The following is a 26235-nucleotide window of genomic DNA, read 5'->3' as shown; positions in this document are numbered from 1 at the left end:
TCCATTCAAGATGGCATCCTGCGGCAGCATATTTATAAAAATACACTTAAAATTATATGCTATCACTGGTACAATGCAGTCATGTGGAAGTCTTCAGTCGAATGCAGCTTCTACTATTATTTTGATTATTACCGTTGTCGTCTTTATGATCATGATTGGGCTTCATCTGCATATTTAAGTGTAGTGGTGAATTAGGAGGGAAGTCTCATGAAGGGATGCAAAAGTAAACATTCTGGTCAATCAAGATGCTACTCCTGAGTGTGGTAGAACTGAAGAGTGTTCATTAATGGTCTAATCAAGTAATGTTAAGATAGGAGGGACTATGGGATGTGCGGAGAGGCTCATGTGGAAGCCACGTATTGCTGGTAATCTGAGGAAGCAGTCATCCCATGTAGCACATGACGCTCACACTGGGGGTCAGAATCCTGAGGGGGAGGGGACATGTCCTTAGTACCCAGTCTCATGCTGCATGACATTAAGCCACAGGTGATGAGACCCCACTTTACCATAAGCTATGATTCTTATCGTCTTCAGAAGCAAGTCTCTTCTCCAGCCATGGCATCACAGACTGTCTTTCATCATCTGGTCCCTTTTTGCCCCCAGAGGCACCCTTTTATTCTTCCCTTCTGGTCATCTGGCCCCCACTGCTCCAGCCCAACTAAGCCAGTTTAATATCCAAATAATGACAATATCAACTATAATTATATTTAATAGCAATAACTGCATTGCTCCTTCTTTCACAGTGCTTACTGCTCTCTGCCTGGCACTGTTCTGAGAGCTTTATACACAGAAACTCGTTTAATCTTCACAGGTACCCTATGAGGTAGGTGGTATCGTAGTGGCCATGGTAGAGATGAATAAACAGCAGCACAGACATGGAGAGTAATTTCCCTGAAGTCACACAACGAGGGTGTCAACTATCCCATGCTTCTCTTTTTGAACACTCCGTTCCTTTTACTGGAAGGCCCTTCCCCGTGTGTCCCTTTACCGAACGTAAGTCCTTCAAACCTCAGTTTGGATGTCGCCTACTTTGAGAAGCTTCTTTAGCACATTCCCTTCTCTATCCTCTCACCAACAGCTTCAGTTTGAGTTCAGATTTTTTCTTATAAACTATGATTTAGAGAGAGTCAAGCCCCCTTTTTCTGGGGGAACTCATATCCCACAAAAGACAGACTTTGCCAGGGGTCTCTGCATGCAAGTGGGCTATGGTGCCCCAAAAGAGGATTGTCAGCGTGTTGAGGAACCTCTTCTCTCACTCCCTTGGATAAATATCCTCCAGAGTGGGAGAGATCGCTAAGGACGCATACTCTGGTTGCCCAGCTCTCCAGATCATTCTCACAAACTAATTGGAATCCTACTCATCTACTTCGTAAGAAAAATATTTAGGAGGCCACTCTGCTCCTGGATGGTTGCCTTAGGTTTTTTTTTTTTCACAAAATTACAGTCTTAAATATTTCCTAATAGGATTTTTAAAGCTTAACCTCAGTTTTTTAATTATTATATTTCTAAATTATGGCTATGAATTTTACTGCTCAAAACCACTGCTAACTAAATATTTGCTACAGTATGTCTTTAATGTACATCTTTTAAAAACCCAGGGATTATTCATTCATGTATTAATTCAATGTTTTATTAAGTGTCTACCAGGTGCCACGCACTCTGCCAGGTACTGGGGATACAGACAGAATAATATGAGCTTACTCTCAAGGAGCTCATGGTCTTACAGGGATGGGTTGGAAACTCCATATGCACCAAATGTGATTCAATGAGCAAGACAAAACTGTTTTTATTATTGCATTGTGTGTAATATAGCCACATTAACATTTATTACATTTATTACAATACATAATCATTTTTGGTGGATTCATTTTAAAGGTAAAACACCACTACTTTTCCTTAAAAATGAAATTTTTCCAAATTTTTTTATTCATAAAAAATTGAAATGATCATTTTTCCCTCATAGCTAAGATGGAAAAAATATCAGGTAAGATTGTCATCTTACATTTAAACCCTGGCAGAGGATGTCAACATGAAATAGGTAATATTTATTGATTTCACAGTAGTTGCTTAGAAATTGAAGATTATCTTTCTAATTTGTGCTAAGTCATCACCCTTCAGTCACTTAGAAAATCTTGTTTTCAGATTCTCCGTTTTGTTCAAAGACGCTTTGCTGAAAGGACTGAGAGGTAGGTTAGCTGCTAGGATAGATTATACAGTGTCAAGATACATTTGAGGGAAGTCAGTGATTTCCATCAATCAAATATGTGTTGTGAATGGTTCTTAGATGACAGATCCCAGGGTGCTGCCCAGGAATCACATCCAATGTCAATATGTGGGTTAAGTCAGACCATCTACCTGACCAGTAGGGTCATAAAGGTCAACATAAAAGAACTGAATTTTAGGGCCCCAAAGTTTTAACAGAGAAAGCATTTGGAGGCTATGATCAATACAAGCAGAAGAAATTCTAGCCCTTTGAAGACTAAAGGAATAGACTGAGCTGGCAAATACATGAACAGTATCAAGAGCCTAAATCCTTATGAAGCTGTACCTGGACCAAAATAAATATTAACCCAATGTTTAATTGGAATCCACTGAAACTTTCCAAACTGGATGCAATGATAAAAAGTCCAAAGACTCATAACTTGTCTAGCCACTAAGCTAAACTACAGTACAGGAAAAAAATTACCCAAAACCTCAGCAAACAGAAAAGCTGAGTGGAATAATGAACGTTTTAATCCAGCCAAGAGTTCATACTTCATTTCTAAGTATCAACTCCAGCATTTCTTGATGGATGGGAAGTTTAATGGGCTAAGATATAGTAAAAGGTAAGAGTTGGTACTCAATAGAATTTATTTAGGCAGTGCATTTTTTTAAAATTATTTTTAAAAAGGATCATCAAAGATAGGCTTTTAAGTATGCAGCTTTTTACTGCTCTCTTAAAAACAGCCTCATTGATATATTGTAGAAGGATATTCCAAGGGACTGCTCAACATTATTGAAATAGCAAAGTCATGAAAGGAAATGAAAATGGCAAAATGCCCTTGGAACAAGCAAGAAGGAGGGCAGGGGAATTTTTGAAGGGGGAGATTTAGTGGTGATCATGGAGATAAAGAGATTGTAGGAGGTAAAACTGCAGTTTGGTGGGAAAAGGCAGAAGGTAAACAGGATGGGAAAGGGACAGCAAGGTCAAGGACAGGGTGTCTGTGCTTTGTTTTGTTTTTAAAAAGTTGGAAGGGCAAATGGGGCAGACAGAGAAGAGAGACAGATGATGGTTTATTGTGGGAATTCACATGAAAGATCTAGTAGGAGAAGCCTCCATGAGGACAGGTAGAGAATTTACACTCTCTCTGTATCTTCCAGGTTCTATCTGCACACGCCCGTGAGGGCACAATGATTGTTTGCTCTTACTTATTCATTTGGACTCTCCCATATATCGCCTCTATGGTAATCAACCATAACAATACTATTTTCTACACGTGGTTATATTTTTACTCTTTATCCACTAAGACAAGGGTGATTCTTTACTTCCCTTGCATGGAGTTAAAACACAGTATGTTGATAATTAAGGTGATGAACAAAGCTCCTCTTACTATCAAAAATGGTTGTGTTAGTATGCTTAAAAAAAAAGTACACTGTTAATTATTATAAATTAAGTTCCTGACCAAAAAAAAAAAAAAAAAAAAGCCTCTGTCACTAACATGCAGTTACTTATTCTCTCTTATTAATTATGATGATGAAACCAGAAAGAATCATGTTAAAATTTCAAGATTCTATAACACTGTTAGGTAGGTTAATTTTCCACCTATAGTCAATGTGGCTTGTTGGTGCTCATGAACCAAACCACTCTTTTGGGAACTGTTTAGAAGGCTAGACCTCCCAAAATATATGGTATTGTGTTCTTCCTTTAGCCTTTCTCAATTCAAAAATTCAAAATGCAATCTTCATGGGAAATTTAAGTAAAACCCTATAAAGTTAACAGTGATATTAATTTTTCAAATCACAAAGAGAATTGGCAATGCCTGTATTTTCTCCAAATATGCCTTTTCATTTAACTACAATATTTCTGAAATCCTATGTACAGAAATTTTGTGTTTTAGTCTTGCTCTTTAAAATCATAGCTTCTCTCTGTCTAAAAGTGTGTGAAGTGCTACTATCTCGTTGGCAGTCACATTACTTATGCAGAGTGAGTGGATATGGACTTTGCTAAAGTCTTCAAGATTACATTCATTTTGCTCAGTGTGCTAATTGCAGCGTAACATTCTCCCCTGGAATACAGATTTTCTCGCCTATTTTATCTTTGTGTTAGAAATGAGAATTCTTGGTCAGTAGAATGTACAAAATGCATGTCTGTGTTGCCAAATTTTCCTCTTGTTTGATTTGCCTTTAAGCTTGGGGGGGGTGTATCTTTTTGAGCTACACTTATTTTTATGCACAAAGTATTATATTGCAGCTACTTTTTAAATTTGATTCCTGACTAGTTCAAAGTCTTATTTCTTAGCATCAACACTTTCTACCATTTGAAGGATTCTTCCTTACAGGATTTAATTTGTAATCTTCTATGTTCTGAACGTTTGTGTTCCCCCCAAAATCCATATGTTGAAATCCTAATCCCCAATGTGATGGTATTAGGTGAGGCCTTGGGGAGGGGCTTAGGTCACGAGGGTGGCACTTCATGAATGGGGTTAGTGCCCCTCTAAAAGAGACCTCACAGATCTCCCTAGCCCTTCTGCCATGTGAGGACATGCAAGAAGGTGCTGGCTATGAACCACGAAGAGGGACTTCACCAGAACACGCCTGTGCTGGCATCCTGATCTTGGGTTTCCCAGCCTCCAGAACTGAGTCAAATAAATTCCTGCTGTTTAGAAACCACTCAGTCAGTGCTATTTTGTTATAGCAGTCCAAAAGGACCAAAACATAATCTTCGGTGTGAGGGTATCACTACCTCGATTATCAAGTAAGCCTCCCCCATAATCTTTTTCATCTTTGTTTAAATGATCAGATGACTCCAAGTTACACAATGAGTTTAAAATAAAGATTACCAAGGTCACCATCACTGTCAGAAGGGTCCAAAAAACAATTACCCATCTCATTTTTCTCTGTTCTCCGACTATCTGAAAATTCTCATTGTCAGCAAGAATGAAAAAAAACCCAAAGCCTTGATATCTAGTATTTTCTTTCTTTTTTTTAATTTCCAGTATTTTCAAAACAATATTTATATTTTCACTTTGCCCTTTTTATAAAGATAAAGGAGGTTACTTTCTGTCAGTCTTGTAAAATAGACTAGTAATTTTAGGAGATGTTGCTACCATTTCCTTTAAATTTTATGCACGTTTAGATTAAGAAGAGGAGAAAGACTCTAGCCGGTGTTGCCAAGAGCATCAAGTAGAACCATTGCTCCTAGGACACCACCACAAAGGTTATGATTAATTTGGGGGTTTCAAATATATTCACAGTACAAACCCTTTGCCAGAACAAGTAGGGTATTAATTATATCAGGGAACCTGACTGGGGGGTAGGACAATGATTTCCCTTCTCCTGCCTGAATCCTGAACTAGCTCCCCAGTTCCCTAACACAACCCTGATGAGAAAGGAGAGACACCTCAAAATAAAGGAACTGCCCCACCCGCTCTGTAGGATGGGGAATTTGAGACCGAACTTCAAGTTGGTTTAGAGCATGGCTCTTCAAATTCTAGCAGCATGGGGATCGCTTGGAGGGCTTATTAAAACACAGATTGGTGGTCCCACTTCCAGAGTTTTTGATGCAGAATGTCTGGGAATGACACAGAGAATTTGCATTTCTAATAAGTCCCAGGTAATGCTGCCCATGATGATCAAGGGGCCACACTTTGAGAAGCCTTGGTTTAGAACCGCAGAGGAGTGGTATATCCCCCACACCTGAGTTTGTCAACCTGCTAGACCTGCTACAGTAAGTTGGGGACAGGTCGTGGATAGCTTTTTTATTTATTTTATTTATTTCTTTATTTTAGAGAGAGAGAGAGAGCGCGTGGTGGGGAGGGGCAGAGGGTGAGGGAGAGAGAGAAACATAAGCAGGCTCCATGCTCAGGACAGAGCCCCATGAGATCACAACCCTGAAATCATGACCTGAGCCGAAGAAATCAAGAGTCAGACGCTTAACCCACTGAGGCCCTGTTGTGGACAGCTTTGAATGCCAGATTCAGGAGGACTTTAGAGAGTCCACAATGACCGCCTTACACAATTCCTGGCACTCTTGTTAAAACTTAGACATCACCTATGAAATGCATCTTTGATATTTAGCCCCAGCTGCTCTCAAATTGGTGCCGTTCAGGTATCCTCTGGAGTCAGGGGTCTGTCCCATCTCTTGTATGACCTGCAATGCCCCTCCTCCCCCCACCACATCCCACCTCCCATTGCTGTCGGCAGCTGAGCGTGCCTCTGACTTCACCAGAGAATAGGGACCTTCTCTCATTCTCTGCTCACCCTTCCACTTCCATGTAGCTGAACCCATCCCATCTTTCTCCAGCCTTAGCAGTGTCCTGCCTCTACTCCCCTCCCCAACCCCACACAGCACCTGAGAGCATCTTTCCTAACTGTCCTAACTCCTAACTTTTCTACCCCCAACCTAAGCCTGCTCTTCCTCTATTTCCTGTCTCTGTCACTTGCACCACCATTCTTCCCCTCAGATGCCCAAGGCAGAAATATCAGGATTGCCACTGATTCTGCGCTCAAATCAAGTCAGTTGGTCTCCACATCCGCTTGCTGGTTTCAGACTTGTGTTCTCTTCCACAAGCTTACCATTGCTTCTGCTACCAAAATTCTGGCTCTCACCTGGATGGTCAAACTAGCCTTCTAACTGGATGTCCAGTCCCTGGGCTTAGCATGCTGGTGCTCTCCATGTTTCCCATTCCATGATGAACTCATTTGCCTCCATCTTCAGCCTTCTCCTGGAAAGTTCCCTCTGCTGCCTGTCTCAGGGGAACACTCCCTCTCCCATAAATTCACCACCTCCCCTGCTGTCTTCTCAAGTAGAAACTGTTCATTCCTGGCTATTCTGTTTCAGAAGAGTGAAATAAAGTATTTGCTCTCCAGGGTGTAGACATCCAGTAAGAAGCCCTGCTTCTTTTAAGCTCAGGCCATGACTCTGTATCATGCTTTCCCTCTTCTGATTGCTCTTCTTAATTCACTGAAGACTTAAGCACTGGGCTTATGATCTCCTTTTCCATCCCAGTCTTGCCTTTATTCTGGCCCACTTCAAAGCCCACAGCCCACAAGCACCTTGACCTTTTATTTCCAGGACCCCCTCAGCTCCAGAGAACTTTATGTCCACTTGACTTCAGTGACAATATGACCAAATCCTGGAACTTTGTTTATTTGGTTGGTTGGTTGGTTTGGTTTGTTTTTATCACTTGGAATTATTTCAGTTGTGAATTACTAAATCCAAACATCTCACTTTCTAACAATAATCTCTTATTTTACTAGTTCTCTTACTCAATTCCTTCCTTCATACCTGTTCTTTGATCTTATAGGGGCTTCCAACAACCCCTTGCTCCCTTTACTCTCTCCAGTCTGTTTTCACTTCCTTTCAGCCACAGTGTAAATCCTTAGCCTCTAACATCAAACACACTCTCGTCCTTATTTCTGATCCCATGTTCTATTGTCTTGCCATCACATTCTGGGAAAGCTTTGGCCCTGGAGCCAACTATGTGTCCCCCTCATCCACGTCCATATCTGTGCTGTTAAGTTCTCTTGGAGGAAGTTGGCCCTGAAGATCGATGCCACTAGAACATTCTGGTCTTCAACCCAGCAGGGTCCTCCACACCCCCAGAGTCCATCTTTGCTTCCCTAATCAGCTCTTCCTCTTCTTTCCCATGACCAACCACGACCTGCTCCCTCCGACACCTCTGCTTCCCACTCAGGAGACTACTTCATCTCCTGTTTCACTGAGAAAACAAGATCACATGAGACTTCCCTCTGCTTTCATTCACCAAACCTACACACTTGCACATATTTCTCCCCTTCTTTTCCTGTTCCTTTGTTACAACAGAAGATATGTCACTGCCCAGATTTAAACTTTACCCCCTTCCCGTGCTATGCATCTCATTCACTCGAACATCTTCAGGACCCTTTCCTGTCTTACACTTGCAGTGTTTCTACTCTTTGTCTTTGATGGCTATTCGACAATGGCAACATCCTCAAGAGTCTCCACCATCTTAAAAAAAAAAGAAAGAAAAAAGAAGAAAAACTCTCCCTACCTCCCATCTTGCTCTCCTCATAGTCAAATTTCTCGATTTTTCTTCAGTGCTTCCTTGCTTTCCACTCACTCCTTAACCCATTGTTATTTGTGTCCCATCCTCAACACACCAGTGGAAGGGTTCTTGCCATGGGCATGGTGAGGCTACTAAATACAATGGACGTATTTCAGTCTTGATGATACTTCCATGAAGTATTTGTTACTCTTGATCACTCCCTTCTCTTTTGTTTTTTGGGGTTTTTTAGTCTTATATTATAGAACATTTTTTTTTAAAGATTTTTATTTATTTGAGCAAGAGAGAGAGTGAGCACAAGCAGGCAGAGGGGCAGAGGAAGAAGGAGAAGCAGGCTTCCCACCAAGCAGGGAGCCCGAAGCGGGACTCCATCCCAGGACCCTGGGATCATGACCTGAGCCAAAGGCAGACGCTTAACTGATGGAGCCAATTTCAAACATATTCAGAAATAGAATAATATCAATATCCAGCTTCAATATTTATCAATACTTGCACAATCTAATTCATCTGTGTCCACACACTCTCCCTTTCCAACTATTTTGAAGCAAATCTCTGACATCAGATGATTTCTTCTGTAAAATTTCAGTGTGCATCTCTAAAAGGTAAAACCACTTAAAATGATCAAAATATAATTATCATACCTAAAAATAATAATTCATAAATATCATCAAATAACTAGTCAGTTTTCCCATTTCCTAATAGCCTTCTAATTTTTTTTTTGAAGGGTTGCTTGTCTGGATCAGGAGCTATATAGGATTCATATCTTAAGATTGGTTGAGATGCCTCAAGTACTATTTTGTTCTATTTTGTTTTGATATGTGGTTTCCATCTCCATTTCTTTTTTTTTTTCTTTGAAAAAAATGGGGGGTTTGGTGTAGAAATGAGATCAGCTGTCCCGTAGATTTCTCCACAGCCTTGATTTGGCTGATTCCATCCCTGTAGTATTTAATATTTTGCATCTTTATCTCCTATTGCCACTAAATTCAGAGACCTGGTGGAGTAATAGGATTTGAATTTGATTTGGGGGACAAGCCTACTTCAAAAGTGGCATTGTAGGCAAGATGGCAGAGGAGTAGGAGACCTGGATTTCGTCTGGTCTCAGGAATTCAGCTGGATAGGGATCAAACCATTCTGAAGGCCTACGAACTCAACAGGAGGTCGAAGAAAAGAAGAGCAACAACTCTCTCATCAGAAAAGCGACCACTTTCTGGAAGGTAGGACGTGCGGAGAAGTGAATCCGAGGCGATATTCGGGAGGATAGACGGCGGGGGAGGGGCCTCCGGCGGCCGCTTCTGGCAAGTGATAGAGCCGCGGAGCACAGAATTGGAACTTTTAAAAGTCTGCTCCGCCGAGGATGTCACTCTGGTGGCTAAGCGGGGGTGGAACCCTCATGGGGACAGTGTGGTCTTAGGACCCTCGGGGTCACAGAAAGACCGGGGGTGCCTGAATGCGGCAGAGCTCCCAGGTATCGGAGCAGGGAAGCCAGCTGCAGAGACGGAGCCGAGGAGTGGGCTCTCAGCTTGGGGTTGCAATAAACTGTGATCTCCGGCATAGTCAGGCCACTGCTCCTCCAGCAGGGACCCAACAAGCGGCAGATCCGGGGAGACTCCCCTTCCTCCCCCGGGAGGAGTGGCGCGGGAGCGCACCACAGGGATCTGCTGGGTTTGGAGACTCCATACAGGTTCCTGCGCCAGAGACAAAAATGCTGGGTCACAGTCCGGGTGAGCACGGAGCGCGGCCAGAGACCGGGGAGATGGGAGTGACTGACTACTTTTCTCTGGGGACACACTGAGGAGCGGGGCCCCAAGTTCTCGGCTCCTCCAGGGCAGAGATTGGGAGGCCGCCATTTCACTCTTGGCCACCAAAGCTGTACTGAAAGCTTGCAGGGAACAAAAGCTCCTGACAGCAAACCCGAGCAGATTACTTAGTCCAGACCGGCAAGGGCGGGGCAATTCTGCCTCCAGCAAAGACATTTGGGAACCACAGCAACAGACCCCTCCCCCAGAAGATCAGAAGAATAGCCAGCCAAGACCAAGTTTACTGATCAATGAGAACGGCAGAACTCCAGAGCTAGGGGAATACTGCACATAGAATCCATGACTTTTTTTACCATGATTCTTTAGTCTTTCAAAGTTAATTTTTTTTTAACAGTCTTTTTTTTTTTTTGAATTTTTCTTTTTCCCTTTTTCAACCAACATCTTATCAATCCCTTTTTTTAAAAAAAACATTTTTATTTTTAATTTTTAGAGTCATATTTTATCCCTTCATAGTAGTTACCCTTATTTTTGAAATATATATATAAGTTGTTCTCTCTTTAAAATGTTGAGATACAGTTTCTTCTAACAGATCAAAATATACTCTAAATCTCTAGTGTCTGGCTTTGTTCTAGTCTCCTGCTTTATCACATTCTCTCCCTTTTTTTTTTTAAATCCTCTTCTTTCTATTTTCAAACAACTTTTTATCAATTCCTTTTATAAAATTTTTTATAATTTTCATCTTTACAGTCATATTCCATCCCTTCATCAAATCAACCCTTATTTTTGTACATATATAAGTTTTTCTTTCTTTAAAATTTTGGGAGGCACTTTCTTCTAACAGACCAAAATACGCCCAAAATCTAGTGTGTGGCACTGATCTATGCACCAGCCTGATCATATTTGATCATATTCTGTTTTGTTTTGTTTTGTTCTGTTTTTGTTTTGATCTTTTTCTTTTTCTTTCTTTTTCTTTCTTTCTTTCTTTCCCTTTCTTTTCCCCCAGCTTCAGGTCTTTTCTGACTTGTTTAGAGTATATTTTCTGGGGACGTTGTTACTCTGTTAGCATCTATTCTCCTCTGGACAAAATGACAAGATGGAAAAAATCACCTCAACAAACAGAACAAGAAGTAGTACCAACTGCCAGGGACCTACTCAATACGGACATTAGTACGAGTCGGACCTAGAGTTCAGAATCATGACTTTAAAGATACTAGCTGGGCTTGAAAAAAGCATGGAAGCTATTAGAGGAACCCTTTCTGGAGAAATAAAAGAACTACAATCTAACCAAGTCGAAATCAAAAAGGCTATTAATGAGGTGCAATAAAAAACGGGGGCACTAACTGCTAGGATAAATGAGGCAGAAGAGAGAATCAGTGATATAGAAGACCAAATGATGGAAAATAAAGAAGCTGAGAAAAAGAGAGATAAACAACTACTGGATCACGAGGGCAGGATTCGAGAGATAAGTGATACTATAAGACGAAACAACATTAGAATAATTGGGATCCCAGAAGAAGAAGAAAGAGAGAGAGGGGCAGAAGGTATATTGGAGCAATTTATAGCAGAGAACTTCCCTAATTTGGGGAAACAGGCATCAAAATCCAGGAGGCACAGAGAAACCCTCCCAAAATCAATAAAAAGAGGTCAACACCCCGACATCTAATAGTAAAACTTATGAGTCTCAGAAACAAAGAGAAAATCCTGAAAGCAGCTCGGGAGAAGAGATATGTAACCTACAATGGTAGAAACATTAGATTGGCAACAGACCTATCCACAGAGACCTGGCAGGCCAGAAAGGACTGGCCTGATATATTCAGAGCACTAAATGAGAAAAATATGCAGCCAAGAATACTATATCCAGCTAGGCTGTCATTGAAAATAGGAGAGATAAAAGGCTTCCAGGACAAACAAAAACTAAAGGAATCTGCAAACAGGAAACCAGCCCTACAAGAAATATTGAAAAGGGTCCTCTAAGCAAAGACAGAGCCTAAAAGTAACATAGACCAGACAGGAACACAGACAATATACAGTAACAGTCACCTTACAGGCAATACAATGGCACTAAATTCGTATCTTTCAAGAGTTACCCTGAATGTAAATCAGCTAAATGCCCCAATCAAAAGACACAGGCTATCAGACTGGATTAAAAAAAAAAGACCCATCGATATGCTGTCTGCAAGAGACTCATTTTAGAACCAAAGACACCCCCAGATTGAAAGTGAGGGGGTGGAAAACCATTTACCAGGCTAATGGACACCAAAAGAAAGCTGGGGTGGCAATCCTTCTATCAGACAAATTAGATTTTAAACCAAAGACTGTAATAAGAGATGAGGAAGGACACTATATCCTACTTAAAGGGTCCATCCAACAAGAAGATCTAACAATTGTAAATATCTATGCCCCTAACATGGGAGCAGCCAATTATATAAGGCAATTAATAACAAAAGCAAAGAAACACATTGACAACAACACAATAATAGTGGGAGACTTTAACACCCCCCTCACTGAAATGGACAGATCATCTAAGCAAAAGATCAGCAAGGAAATAAAGACTTTAAATGACACACTGGAGCAAATGGACTTCACAGACATATTCAGAACATTCCATCCCAAAGCAACAGAATACACATTCTTCTCTAGTGCCCATGGAACATTCTTCAGAATAGATCACATCCTAGGTCACAAATCAGGTCTCAACCAGGACCAAAAGATTGGGATCATTCCCTGCATATTTTCAGACCACAATGCTTTGAAACTAGAACTCAACCACAAGAGGAAAGTTAGAAAGAACTCAAATACATGGAGGCTAAAGATCATCCTATTAAAGAATGAATGAGTCAACCAGGAAATTAAAGAAGAATTAAAAAAATTCATGGAAACCAATGAAAATGAAAACACAACTGTTCAAAATCTTTGGGATGCAGCAAAGGCAGTCCTAAGAGAAAAGTATATAGCAATACAAGCCTTTCTCAAGAAACAAGAAAGGTCTCAAGTACACAACCTAACCCTACACCTAAAGGAGCTGGAGAAAGAACAGCAAATAAAGCCTAAACCCAGCAGGAGAAGAGAAAATAAAGATCAGAGCAGAAATCAATGAAATGGAAACCAAAAGAACAGTAGAACAGATCAACAAAACTAGGAGCTGGTTCTTTGAAAGAATTAACAAGATTGATAAACCCCTGGCCAGACATCAAAAAGAAAACAGAAATGACCCAAATCAAGAAAATCATGAATGAAAGAGGAGAGATCACAACCAACACCAAAGAAATACAAACAATTATAAGAACATATTATGAGCAACTCTATGCCAGCAAATTAGATAACCTGGAAGAAATGGATGCATTCCTAGAGATGTATCAACTACCAAAACTGAACCAGGAAGAAACAGAAAACCTGAACAGACCTATAACCACAGGAAATTGAAGCAGTCATCAAAAATCTCCCCACAAACAAAAGCCCAGGGCAAGATGGCTTCCCAGGGGAATTCTACCAAACATTTAAAGAAGAATTAATACCTATTCTTCTGAAACTGTTCCAATAAATAGAAATGGAAGGAAAACTTCCAAACTCATTTTATGAGGCCACCATTACCTTGATCCCCAAACCAGACAAAGACCCCATCAAAAAGGAGAATTATAGACCAATATCCTTGATGAACATGGATGCAAAAATTCTCACCAAAATACTAGCCAATAGGATCCACCAGTACATTAAAAGGATTATTCACCACGACCAAGTGGGATTTATCCCTGGGCTGCAAGGTTGGTTCAACATCCGCCAATCAATCAATGTGATACAATACATTAACAAACGAAAGAACAAGAACCATATGATCCTCTCAATAGATGCAGAAAAAGCATTTGACAAAGTACAGCATCCTTTCTTGATCAAAACTCTTCAGAGTATAGGGATAGAGGGTACATACCTCAATATCATAAAAGCTATCTATGCAAAACCTATAGCGGATATCATTCTCAATGGGGAAAAACTGAGAGCTTTCCCCCTAAGGTCAGGAATGTGGCAGGGATGTCCACTATCACCACTGCTATTCAACATAGTATTAGGAGTCCTAGCCACAGCAATCAGACAACAAAAAGAAATAAAAGGCATCCAAATTGGTAAAGAAGAACTCAAACTCTCACTCTTTGCAGATGATATGATACTCTATGTGGAAAACCCAAAAGACTCCACCCCAAAACTGTTAGAACTCATACAGGAATTCAGTAAAGTGGCAGGATATAAAATCAATGCACAGCAATCAGTGGCATTCCTATACACCACCACCAAGACAGAAGAAAGAGAAATTAAGGAGTCGATCCCATTTACAATTGCACCCAAAACCATAAGATACCTAGGAATAAATCTAACCAAAGAGGCAAAGAATCTGTATTCAGAAAACTATAAAATACTCATGAAAGAAATTGAGGAAGACACAAAGAAATGGAAAAATTTCCATGCTCATGGATTGGAAGAACAAATATTGTGAAGATGTCAATGCTACCTAGACCAATCTACACATTCAATGCAATCCCCATCAAAATACCATCCACTTTTTTCAAAGAAATGGAGCAAATAATCCTAAAATTTGTATGGAACCAGAAAAGACCCCGAATAGCCAGAGGAATGTTGACAAAGAAAAGCAAAGCCGGCGGCATCACAATTCCAGACTTCCAGCTCTATTACAAAGCTGTCATCATCAAGACAGTATGGTACTGGCACAAAAACAGACACATAGATCAATGGAACAGAATAGAGAGCCCAGAAATGGACCCTCAACTCTATGGTCAACTCATCTTTGACAAAGCAGGAAAGAATGTCCAATGGAAAAAAGACAGTCTCTTCAACAAATGGTGTTGGGAAAATTAGATAGCCACATGCAGAAGAATGAAACTGGACCATTTCCTTACACCACACACAAAAATAGACTCCAAATCGTTGAAAGACCTCAATGTGAGACAGGAGTCCATCATTTTGAGTCCATCAATATCCTAAAGGAGAACACAGGCAGCAACCTCTTCGACCTCAGCTGCAGGAACTTCTTCCTAGAAACATCGCCAAAGGCAGGGAAGCAAGGGCAAAAATGAACTATTGGGACTTCATCAAGATAAAAAGCTTTTGCACAGCAAAGGAAACAGTCAACAAAACCAAAAGACAACTGACAGAATGGGAGAAGATATTTGCAAATGATGTATCAGATAAAGGGCTAGTATCCAAAATCTATAAAGAACTTATCAAACTCAACACCCAAAGAACAAATAATCCAATCAAGAAATGGGCAGAAGACATCAACAGACATTTTTCCAAAGAAGACATCCAAATGGCCAACAGACACATGAAAAAGTGCTCAATATCGCTCGGCATCAGGGAAATCCAAATCAAAACCTCAATGAGATACCACCTCACACCAGTCAGAATAGCTAAAATTAACAAGTCAGGAAATGACAGATGTTGGCGGGGATGTGGAGAAAGGGGAACCCTCTTACATTGTTGGTGGGAATGCAAGCTGGTGCAACCACTCTGGAAAACAGTATGGAGGTTCCTCAAAAAGTTGAAAATAGAGCTACCCTATGACCCAGCAATTGCACTACTGGGTATTTACCCCAAAGATACAAATGTAGGGATCCAAAGGGGTACGTGCACCCCGATGTTTAGAGCAGCAATGTCCACAATAGCCAAACTGTGGGAAGAGCCATGATGTCCATCGACAGATGAATGGATAAAGAAGGTGTGGTATATATATACAATGGAATATTTTGCAGCCATCAAAAGGAATGAGATCTTGCCATTTGCAATGACGTGGATGGAACTGAAGGGTATTATCCTGAGCGAAATAAGTCAATCAGAGAAAGACATGTATCATATGACTTCACTGATAATGAGGAATTCTTAATCTCAGGAAACAAACTGAGGGTTGCTGGAGTGGGGGGGTGGGTTGGGAGGGATGAGGGGGCTAGGTGATAGACATTGGGGAGGGTATGTGCTATGGTGAGTGCTGTGAATTGTGCAAGACTGTTGAATCACAGATCTATACCTGTGAAACAAATAATGCAATATATGGTAAGAAAAAACAAAAGAAGAAGATAGCAGGAGGGGAAGAATGAAGGGGGGGAATCGGAGGGGGAGACAAACCATGAGAGACGATGGACTCTGAAAAACAAACTGAGGGTTCTAGAGGGGAGAGGGGTGGGGGGATGGGTTAGCCTGGTGATGGGTATTAAAGAGGGCACCTTCTGCATGGAGCACTAGGTGTTGTGCACAAACAATGAATCATGGAACACTACATCAAAAACTAATGATGTAATGTATGGTGATTAACATAACAATAAAAAATTTTTTTAAAAGTGGCATTGTATACTTCCATAACTATGATTGTTTCTATTTTTACAATGTTATCAGCAATAATCACTAATATTCAAATCCTGTCTTCCTATATTAGCTGGAATATTTCTATAAAGAAAAACATCTCCTCATCAATTATTTAGTAGCTCTGAAGTACAAATTATAGAAAAGACAGAATAAATGTTTGATTCTTTCAGAATAATTGACTGATTCTTCCTTTTACTTATTAGTTTCCAAAATATTGAGTTGGCTTTCTTCATGTCCCCCAAAGATGACTAATGAGTTTTTTTTTTTTCCTTTTTTCAGTATTATTATGAACTCATGAATCTATTACCCTCGTTGATATTCTTTGGCCTGCAGAAGCTTATTCAATTTGGCTTCTGAGACCTTTGACAAGAAATACGTAGTGTTTGGTAGCTTCCTTGCTTTCTTTTATGATGAAATATTCCAGGCTCATTTTACCCACTTCCTGCTCCAGGAATCAGGAATCTAGACTCTAGAATCAGTAATTTCTTCCAGATCTCTGGTTTCTTTTAGTGAAAGTGATATTTAGAGAGCACAAACTGGACACCAGGAGTGTCACTTTTACTGGATTGGTCATTGTTTCTAGACCTTTTTGTTGAATATGTATTTTTTAGGTTTAAAGGTAATACACACCACAAATTCTTACTAATACATCCAACTTAAATTCAGGATTACTGCTGAGGTTTTACTCAATTCAAGCACTTGTATCTCCTTTCAACCCAGCTGGTAGCACTCCTCAATGACACGAACGCAGTCATTTATCTCATGATACAAACACAATGGTATCAGAGTAACAGTGACAAAACAACCACCAGCAACGTGTACTAAAAGTAGTTTAAAATTTTTTTGTAGTTCTTTTTATCCTTAAAATATATCCCTTTTGGAATGTATAGATAAAACATAGGATCAGAATCATTCCATACCGTAATGTTTTGCCTCCAATTTGAACTACACTAAGGTTGATTTGTTTCATGTTACTTCACATTTTTAAGATTTATATATTTATTTACTTTAGAGGTGGGGGCAAGGGCAGGGGCAGAGGGAGAGGGAGAGGGAGAGGGAGAGGGAGAGAATCTCAAGCAAACACCCTGCTGAGTGTGGAGCCGGACGCGGGGCTCCATCCCACAACCCTGAGGTCATGACCTGTGCTGAAACCAAGAGTTGGATGCTCAACTGACTGAGCCACCCAGGCACCCCACTTCACATTTCTTAGGTAACACTTTTAAAATTTTGTTTTATAATTATGTAAAATATTTATATGGTTCCCAAACCAAAGGTATGAAGTGTCTTTTAAAAAGTATGGCTATTCTCTTTGTTTCTTTCAGCCTCCTGCCTCCCTGTAAGGAATAATTTTGTGTATGTGTGTCTATCTTTCCAACTTTTAAAAATATATAAATAAATATTAAACAATGACAACATACTACTTACACTTTTCTCCACCTTGCTTTTCTCATTTAAAAATATATCCTAGACATCACTCCATAATAGTATGAAGAAATCTCCTGCATTTCTTTCTACACTTGAATCGTACTCTCTCATGTGGACTTAAGTTCCTTTTGATTTGTCCACAGCCCTAATGATGGGCTCTTGGGTCCTTTCCAGTCTTTTGCTATTCAAGGTAGCCTTTCAATGAATCCCCCTCTGCAGATGTCTTTTTTCTTATTTTTGCAAGATACCTTTGGCATAGATTCCTAGAAGCAGGAATTGCTCTGACAATGAGCAAATATGCATGATGGATCATTTTTATATACTGCCAAATTCCTCTCTCCAGTGTTGTACCATTTTGCACTGGCAAAAGCAATGTCTGAGAATGGCTGGTTCTTTTGGTCTCATCACAGACTATGTTGCTTTTGGATTTTTGTATGACAGTTGAAAAGAAGTTTCTCACCTTGGTTTTAATTTGGATTTCTCTTATATGTAAGGTTGTTTTCATGTAGTTGAGACCAATTCTGTCCTCTTCCCACAGTCCCTCTCTCAAAAATTATAATCCCCACCTCCCCATTTCTTGGGTTAGTACTCCTCTAATCTCCTTTTCTAGTTTCATTTCTCCTGTTTATTTCCTAAATATTCCTCTTTTTCTGGATCTACTCTTAACGTTTCTTTTAAAATCCACTGCTTAAACTGTAATAATGATTGCTATTCCTTTTTTTTTTTTTTAGATTTATTTATTTGAGACAGACGGAGAGAGAGTGTGTGCATGAATGGGGGGGGAAGGGCAGAGGAGAGGGAGAAGCAGGCTTCCCGCCAAGCACGGAGCCCGGTGCGGGACTCGATCCCAGGATCCTGGGATCATGACCTGAGCCGAAGGCAGACACTTAACAACTGAGCCACCCAGACGCCCCAGTGATTGCTATTCTGACTGGTACTGGGTATTTACCTGCAGCCCAGAAGTCTCCCTCCACTTCTGTCTCACATCTCAAACTGTCTGATGGAGATCATGCATTGTGCGTCCTGGCCCCTTAAATTTAACCTGCACAGTGCTCTTTGCCGACTTGCCGTCCCTCTGGTGAGCTCCAGGCGCTGAATGCAGGGACTTATTAGCTCCGTCTCCAGTGGCTTCAGCCATAACTTGCCTTTTTTCCTGACGACTCCCAGTCTCACCATCCTTGTATCAAATCATACCACCAATTTATGTTTCTTTTACCTCATAAACGGTTCTTGAATCCATCTATCTCTCTCCATCCCAAACTACTGGCTTACACCACTGCCATTTATTCCCTGGACTATTGCACCTTTCTTCCAGTGGCCTTTCCTTTTTTTGGCTCTCAAGCATGGTCAGAATTGCCTTTGAAAACACAATTAATGTAGTGCCATTTGCCAGCTTAAAAACCACCAAAGGCTCCAAAAACACCCCCAAAACCCAAACCACCAAGCCCCAAGTCATGTTTCCATAAGTACACGTGTATGTAAGTCAGTGCTACAGGGCTCTGCAGAGTCAACACTAAAGTGGGGAGAGGGCGGGGAGGTGGTGGGCGGGGTCAGTGTTAGTAAAGAAGGACTTCCATTTTATTAGTATTTGAATTGCTGGAATTTTTAAAATTTAGAATGTTTTCAGTATCACTTATCTATTTTAAAATAAATACAATGGACTGAGAATGAGGCCGACTAGGCTCATCAACAGGCTGTGAACAGTAAAATTGTCCTCTTTGCCTATGTATTTATTACCAGAGAACTTAAATCAAGACCTTCGTACCTTTGTGGTCCACAGTTTGACGGTCCAGTCAAATGACGACGTGACAAACAGGTGTGAAAAGTCGATTGGGCCCACGGCCATGTGGCAGTTAATTCCAGTCACTGGGCCCTGGTGACCTTCGAAGACCTCCCCGATACCGGCTTTGCTGCATGAAGACCACACAGGAGCAGAATTTCAGTGACCTTTGCAAAGCAGAGATTGCTTTTAAAAAAAAAACTTGTCTCTGCATGATTACGTCTCCATAATTTAGAAGAACAACCATAAACCACCAAAAATGAAACCCCTTTCACAGTTATCTTAAGAGAGAGAAAATGCTAGATTACTTTTGATGATTAAAAAATAATATGGAGCAATATAATCTTTTTAACCTTCACAATTTAATATCAGATTTTGTCATTTAATCCTTTTTCAAGAGTTCCTCAAATCCTATCATTGTTGATGCAGCACATCAATGGAAAACATACATACTTCAATCTCAGAAGCTTTCATATTTTACTCAATAAGGCTATTCTCTCCTTATGATGACTTGCAGCACACCTTCCATTTTAACTCCTTCTGGGAAGCCCACTGGCTACAGAACTCCACACATCCTTGTATACCTACATTTACCTTTCCAAGGAAATTTTGTAAATGAAGTCGACATATCTCAAAAGATAATACCCTTGCGACTTGTGAAAACCCTTGCCACCACAGCATGATACGCATAACTTAAATGTGATATTTAGAAAATAATGTTTTCAGTGAAAGAAGAGAAGTTTTCAAGTCTACCGAATGTAACTTCCATAAGGGCTGGTGCCTTGTTTTCTCAACACCAAGTGGTTGGCCTATAGTAAGTGCTCAACAAATATTTGTTGAAAGAAACCACAAGGGAAAAGAGACAAACTTAGGCCTTTTTTCCTCCCCCAAAAGAAGCACATCTGAGAAATAGTGATACACATTGTGAAAGTTCTCCAAGGACATATGCCGCTCATATAAGTAGGCTGGGATTATTTCCAGGCCCCTGTTACACAATAGTCTGCACACAACCATACCCAGTTAAAAAATACACCCCAAATGTTGTATTTTAAAAATCTACGTTTATGAGGCTATGAATGAGACAAATACTTTGGGACTGTGGAATCTAAATATTATGTCACTGAGAGTAAAGTGAATAAGTTATTAAAACATCTGGGCTTCTGGAGCACCAATAAATGTCAATGTGCTGAGCAAAATTTGAAATCATGAGAAAATGCTGCAGCGTGTGCTCCGTGTAACAGGCACTCAAAAAATTATGCCCAGTGAAACTGCAAAAAGCAGTTCTGCACGTGATCATTTGAACTCTTCTAAAGAACACGAGGAACTGATCTATGAAGTGGCCCCTGGTGAGACTCCACTTGCTCTTAACAGCAACCTGAAGGGGTTTATAGGGTGCAAAATGAGGACCTTATTTAATTTATGGAAGTGGATTCTCACCTTCTGTATGTTAGGTGAAAAACAGAAAATCCCCCTCTCCCTCCCCCCCTTATGCCTGTAAGACCCATTTGAAATTACTATGAAGCCAAATTCCTGCTATTTTACAACTTTATTAAGATCTGTATTTTATATTTCAGATGGATGGGCCAATGTAAGAAGCAAAATCAAGCGCGTTGTAAAAAGATTTGTGGTTTTCACCTTAGGTACCCTTCTTTTGAACCACACCGCAAATTCTGATTGTGCTTAAAAAGGACAAGAGCCACAGAACAAAAATGTTCACCATGTAAAACATTATTCACATTAGAGAAACTAAAAAAGAAAAAAATCTGAAAGTTATCAATGAACATGTTCTGTAGCTTTCACAGATAATTAAGGTCCCGGATTAGGTCGATGGAACCTAGATGCCTTGTTGGTTCTAATAAATGTGTAGATAACGCTGTGACCCTGTATTTGGTCCCCTGCATTCTCTGCACCTCTCTCATGCCACTTATGACCTTCTACCCATGTTGCAGATATACGTACATTTACCTTGCCCATCATTATCACTTTCTTGAAGGCGGAAACCAGGTTTATACAATGTCTGCATGCCTGGCAGCATCTAGCAGTGCATTTGCTCCAAGTAGGTGTGCAGCAAATGTTTGTATGAATGAACAACTTTATCAGGTCTTTTTATGCTTTCATAAAACTTTAATGCATGGTTTTAGCCAGTTTTATGGCATAGAACTATGAGGCATCTCTTCCTACTCATCTTTAAATCATGCAAGCAGGGGGAAATACTGCTTGTTTTTATGTGTAGAACAGTAGGAACATCACAGCTCATATTATGTGAGTGGAAGAATCCCATAGTTGGGCTATGGATGCTTATTACTTCTACAAATCACAAAAACACGGGAGTATAAAATAAACTTGAAACAATTTCTGATTTCTCATTAAATGTAAACAGCCTGGGATGAGTACAAGAGATGAAAAATCTATTGAATTAGAACTCCTAAGGTGAAAGAAATTTAAGTACCAAAGTGAACAGTGAACCTTTCAAAAGATGGTGAAGCTGCTCATTAAGTCTTACATGCAATTTTACAATAATTCTAATTACTGGATTCTACTTTATCCTGATGGTTTTCCAGGGGCATTCACCAATCTCTCAGTCAAGGCAGAATTCTTATTACTTGGAAACTTCATGGTGGCTTGTATCTCATACCATCCCAGCCTCTCTGATTGAGAGGAAGAGCCCCAAAGCATCTCTCTATTTTATTTGGGTCATTATTATTTGGGTTATTATTATTATTATTTCTCGATTCCCCATATAGATTTTTAGCTCCTCGCTTACTATGTGTCAGGCCCTGGGCAGAAAATCAATGATGAAATGGAAAGAGTTTAGTAAGAGAAAAATGGCAGATGAATGAATAGTTGAAATAAAATGTAATTAATGCTATTGTAGAAGCATATATACGAATATATAAAATAGCAAACCTATCTTTCAGCCTGTAGTCCAATCCCATTTACTAGACTTAAATTTTCTCTGTAGTACTTACCATCTCAAGCCACATATTCCCTTGTTCAGTAGTTTATTGTCTTTCACCCTCAACCAGAATATGAACTCCATGTCTGTTTTGTTCCCTACTGCATCCTCATGATGTCACGGTGCTGGGCACATGGTAGATTCTCAGTAAGTATTCCTCGGAAACACGAATGAATAAAAGGAATGCCAATTCTATGAAACCATAAAGGAGGAGAGGGTTTTCTCTGCTCAAGGGAGTCAGGAGAGGCTTCCATGTGGAAGGACCTCTGGGCTGGCTCTTGAAGGCCGAGGAGGAATGAACCAGGCCAAGAAGAGAGGAGAAGAAACAGGGTGGGAACTCATGGAGGTGTGTGGGGGTAAGCCGTGTTTGGGGACTGTTATCCCCCATGGGTGTGTGGCTGGAGCCTGAAAGCCGAGGCTTGGAAGGAGCATGTAGTCAAGGGTCTTATATGATCTGCTAAGCAGCTTGGGCTTTTCTCCTCAAGGCAGTGTGAACCATGTGAGGCTTACAAGGGCTAACGATCAGAGCAGATGGATGCTCTAAGATAATGGGAACTTGAGGTGTGCTTTGTATGTCTTCAGTTATGCCTTTCTCATAACGCAAGGTGGTTCTAATCCAGAATGCAATAACAGACTTTCGGAAGTGAGAAACGCGTCATCGGTAAGAAAACACAAAATCACCTTCCATGACGACAGGCCGTGTAGACAGTACCCTCCTCACTGCCAACCACGAAGTTATTGACGTCTCCCGTCGGGAAAGCCATTCCGGTAACAGCCACAGGCTTGGACTTATTGTACACCAGCTCCATGCTCTCCTACCAAAACACAGCGTGGTAACGTTCCCTCTGTCAACTCCTCGCCATGCCAAAGATAGCACGGAAAAATCATTTGGCTCAATCGTCTGTTTGCTTTTCACACAGCGTTACAAAAGACCCCGGCTGTGCCAGAAACCATGCGTTACTGCCCCTGACACTCATGCTTCTGTGTATCTCTGGTTTCAGGCCGGCTGGATCTCATCAGTGTGTGCTGCTTCTTAAGTCAGGCAGAGATGACAGGTGAGAATTTTGAAACTAATGGGGCAGAAACTAAAGATAATACTGTAATGGTTACACTTGTCAGCCCCAGGCTTTAATAAAACACACAATACCCTCATATTTACAAACATGTTCGGAATCAATTGTTCGTGAGAGTACACGTGTATTAATATCAGATGTACTAAGCACATGTGTCAAAGCAGGAGTGTGTGTCCTCCATGGACTCAAACCAGAAAGTTGTCACTCAAGTCAGAAAAACCAGATTTCAACGGGGACATGATTTCATGAAGCGCAGCCGTTGGGTGTGTAGGCTTCTATTGAAGTAAGTCTTTAAAATAGCAAATGAAAGTCTTTTTTTTTAATCTCAGATTATTTTCAAAATCGGGAATCAAAGTATATTTTAAGAGACGTTCTGCCGAATTCAGTTTAATGATGGTAAAGAGTAATTAAGTATAACTAACACCCCTAAATATTTCTGGCTATTTACATTAAACAGCCTACTTTGTGCACCTGGAGTAATTTTAAAGAAATCATTTTAGGGGATCATGTTGCTATAGTTGTTAGGGAGTTTAGTCTTTTTGCGCAAATTAATAAGCCAGGTCACCTGAGCCGAGGAGTCCAGAAATCGGCTGCGTGTGCTAACAGTCGGGGTAGCTCAGATCATATGGTCATGTGACATGCTCGCAGTACATGAGAGTCACACACACAAGGAGTGCATCCATGAGGGGACACTATGATAGTACAGAAAACTGGACTGTCCAATGGGCTGTTCCGTCACTCAAATTAGGAGCAGGAAAGGTACAGTCTCTCAGTCACCCACTTGGAACAGAGAAGGAGAGGGCGACTGCTGAATGCTCCCGGTCTGCCTGCCATCCCTGGACATCTCTGTACAGGGACAGGAGTCGGTGGGCATGCTAAAACTAATAAAAACGGTCTTGCATCCCCTGTACGACTGGTTTTAACTTAAACAAATACACATTTAATCAGCCAAATGGGCAATTAAAAATTCCTAATTAGAGGGTTCGCTCTTATATCTGTTTGTAATCTCCATGCTTTTAAAAGCAAACAACATACTGCTAAGAATTTTAAGACAAAGTTATAAAATAGCCACACACAACTCCCAACTTGTATAATGGTAAAGATCAGTCAAAATAGATGAACTTAAGTAGTTCATCTTTAAGTTAAGCTTATTAGATCTTCCCCATCAACCCCCCACCCCAAATTATAAAAAGAATTTACTTAGTCTTAATATTCTCTACATCTGTATTTTGGAGACTTATGGGAGGTTCTTTATGGCTTCACATTTCCTTACGTGTTTTGGAACGCCAGTGTCTTCTAAAATTGTGAGCCAGACATTCTAGGGTCGTTATTCCAGGAAAGGGAATAGAATGTTAACACTGAGAATTATCTCCTAGATATCTTTATAATTTTCTTGATGTTACCTCATGTGTTGTCAAAGTCTCTAACACTAAACCCTTCTCTGCGTTTTTAGTTGGAGGACAATGAAATACTTTTCTTCCCCCACAAAGAAATGTGGACAGAGTGCATCTCTGCGTGTGTTTATGCGTGCACGGACGCACCTTGTATACACACATATATTCTGCAAGTTGCATTTAGATGCCTCCCCCCAGCGGTCTCTTCCCCTGTGCTTCTTTGTTTGGTTTCCATTACTGTAATCAGTAGTGGTTGGGAAATTTTGGAATTTTTGCATTTTCAACTTCTCATTTGTTGAGCAAGGAATGGCAGGAGCCATCCTCACAAACATTCCAGAGGACAAAACAGATGGTTGGACAAATTCTTCATACACACAGGCGGTCGTCTAGGCTACGGATGCAAGCAAGGGCTTGGATTTCTGTTGCGTGGGGACACCTTTCCTCCAAGGCAAGTGCCCATAAAAGATTGCTCTGTGGAGCTCCAACTTCGTTTGCATTTGTTTAACAATGCTGTAGGGTAAGTACAATTCATACCACAGGCAACTTCTATAATTACTATGCTTTAAAATGGATTATTTCATTTTCACTTGAAACTGACCTAAGGATTAACGTATTACAATAATTACATGATTTGCGGTAAAGGAAATGGGTTTTGGCTTCAGGAGGAGACTGCTGAAAGCAGGCCCCACTCTTTCAAGTGCATCCATTGGTTTTAGCTCCTATAGGATGTGAGGGTTTGGCTTATAGGAACTATGTTCCATTAGGCAAGTATCTCTTTTAACCAGGATGCTCTACTGTGTAGGGGAAAACAAACCCACCTGTGGAGTTGAGAGCATGTCCAGGCTCCAGGAACACATCTTACCATCAGTAGAGACAGTGATGAGGTTATGAGCGTTCTGAGTCCCCACAACATTTACACAGTACACGGGATGCTGCGAAAACGTAAACATGGGGGATCAGACGACGATCCAGGAGGAAATGCTTACATCGGAGTGTCCAACACATTACTTTAAAATGAGGATTAAAGAGTGACAGAATCCTCCAATAATACAAGCCTCAGGTCATTTGCCACTTTTGATTTGAACCTGACTGCTTTCTAAAAGCTCTGGCAGCAACTCCCAGGAGCGAAAACACTTCCCAAGCCTCACCTTGCTCCGTCAGGGGCAGCCCCCCGGAGCTGAAGGAAGCAGCAGCAAATGATGATTGATGGGTCAGAAGCAGCACATAGTTTGGCTGCTAAG

General features: G+C 40.6%; 1 protein-coding gene across 4 annotated transcripts in view; it reads right to left on the bottom strand.

The window, feature by feature from the left end:
• The window catches only part of DYNC1I1 (dynein cytoplasmic 1 intermediate chain 1), a 279310-nt gene that overhangs the window by 43903 nt on the left and 209172 nt on the right, over positions 1 to 26235 (bottom strand). For all 4 annotated transcript variants that reach the window (XM_021689493.2, XM_021689495.2, XM_021689496.2 and 1 more), the window contains 3 exons: positions 25813 to 25926; positions 23209 to 23342; positions 19557 to 19701 (listed from right to left, as the gene is read on the bottom strand). In XM_021689493.2, coding sequence (XP_021545168.1) covers positions 19557 to 19701; positions 23209 to 23342; positions 25813 to 25926 — 393 coding nt within the window. The remainder of the gene's footprint in view (positions 1 to 19556; positions 19702 to 23208; positions 23343 to 25812; positions 25927 to 26235) is intronic.

Source organism: Neomonachus schauinslandi, chromosome 12, assembly GCF_002201575.2.
Source record: "Neomonachus schauinslandi chromosome 12, ASM220157v2, whole genome shotgun sequence".
Lineage (NCBI taxonomy): Eukaryota > Metazoa > Chordata > Mammalia > Carnivora > Phocidae > Neomonachus > Neomonachus schauinslandi.
Note: the sequence above shows the minus strand (reverse complement) of the source record. Positions and strands in the feature narration are given on the sequence as shown.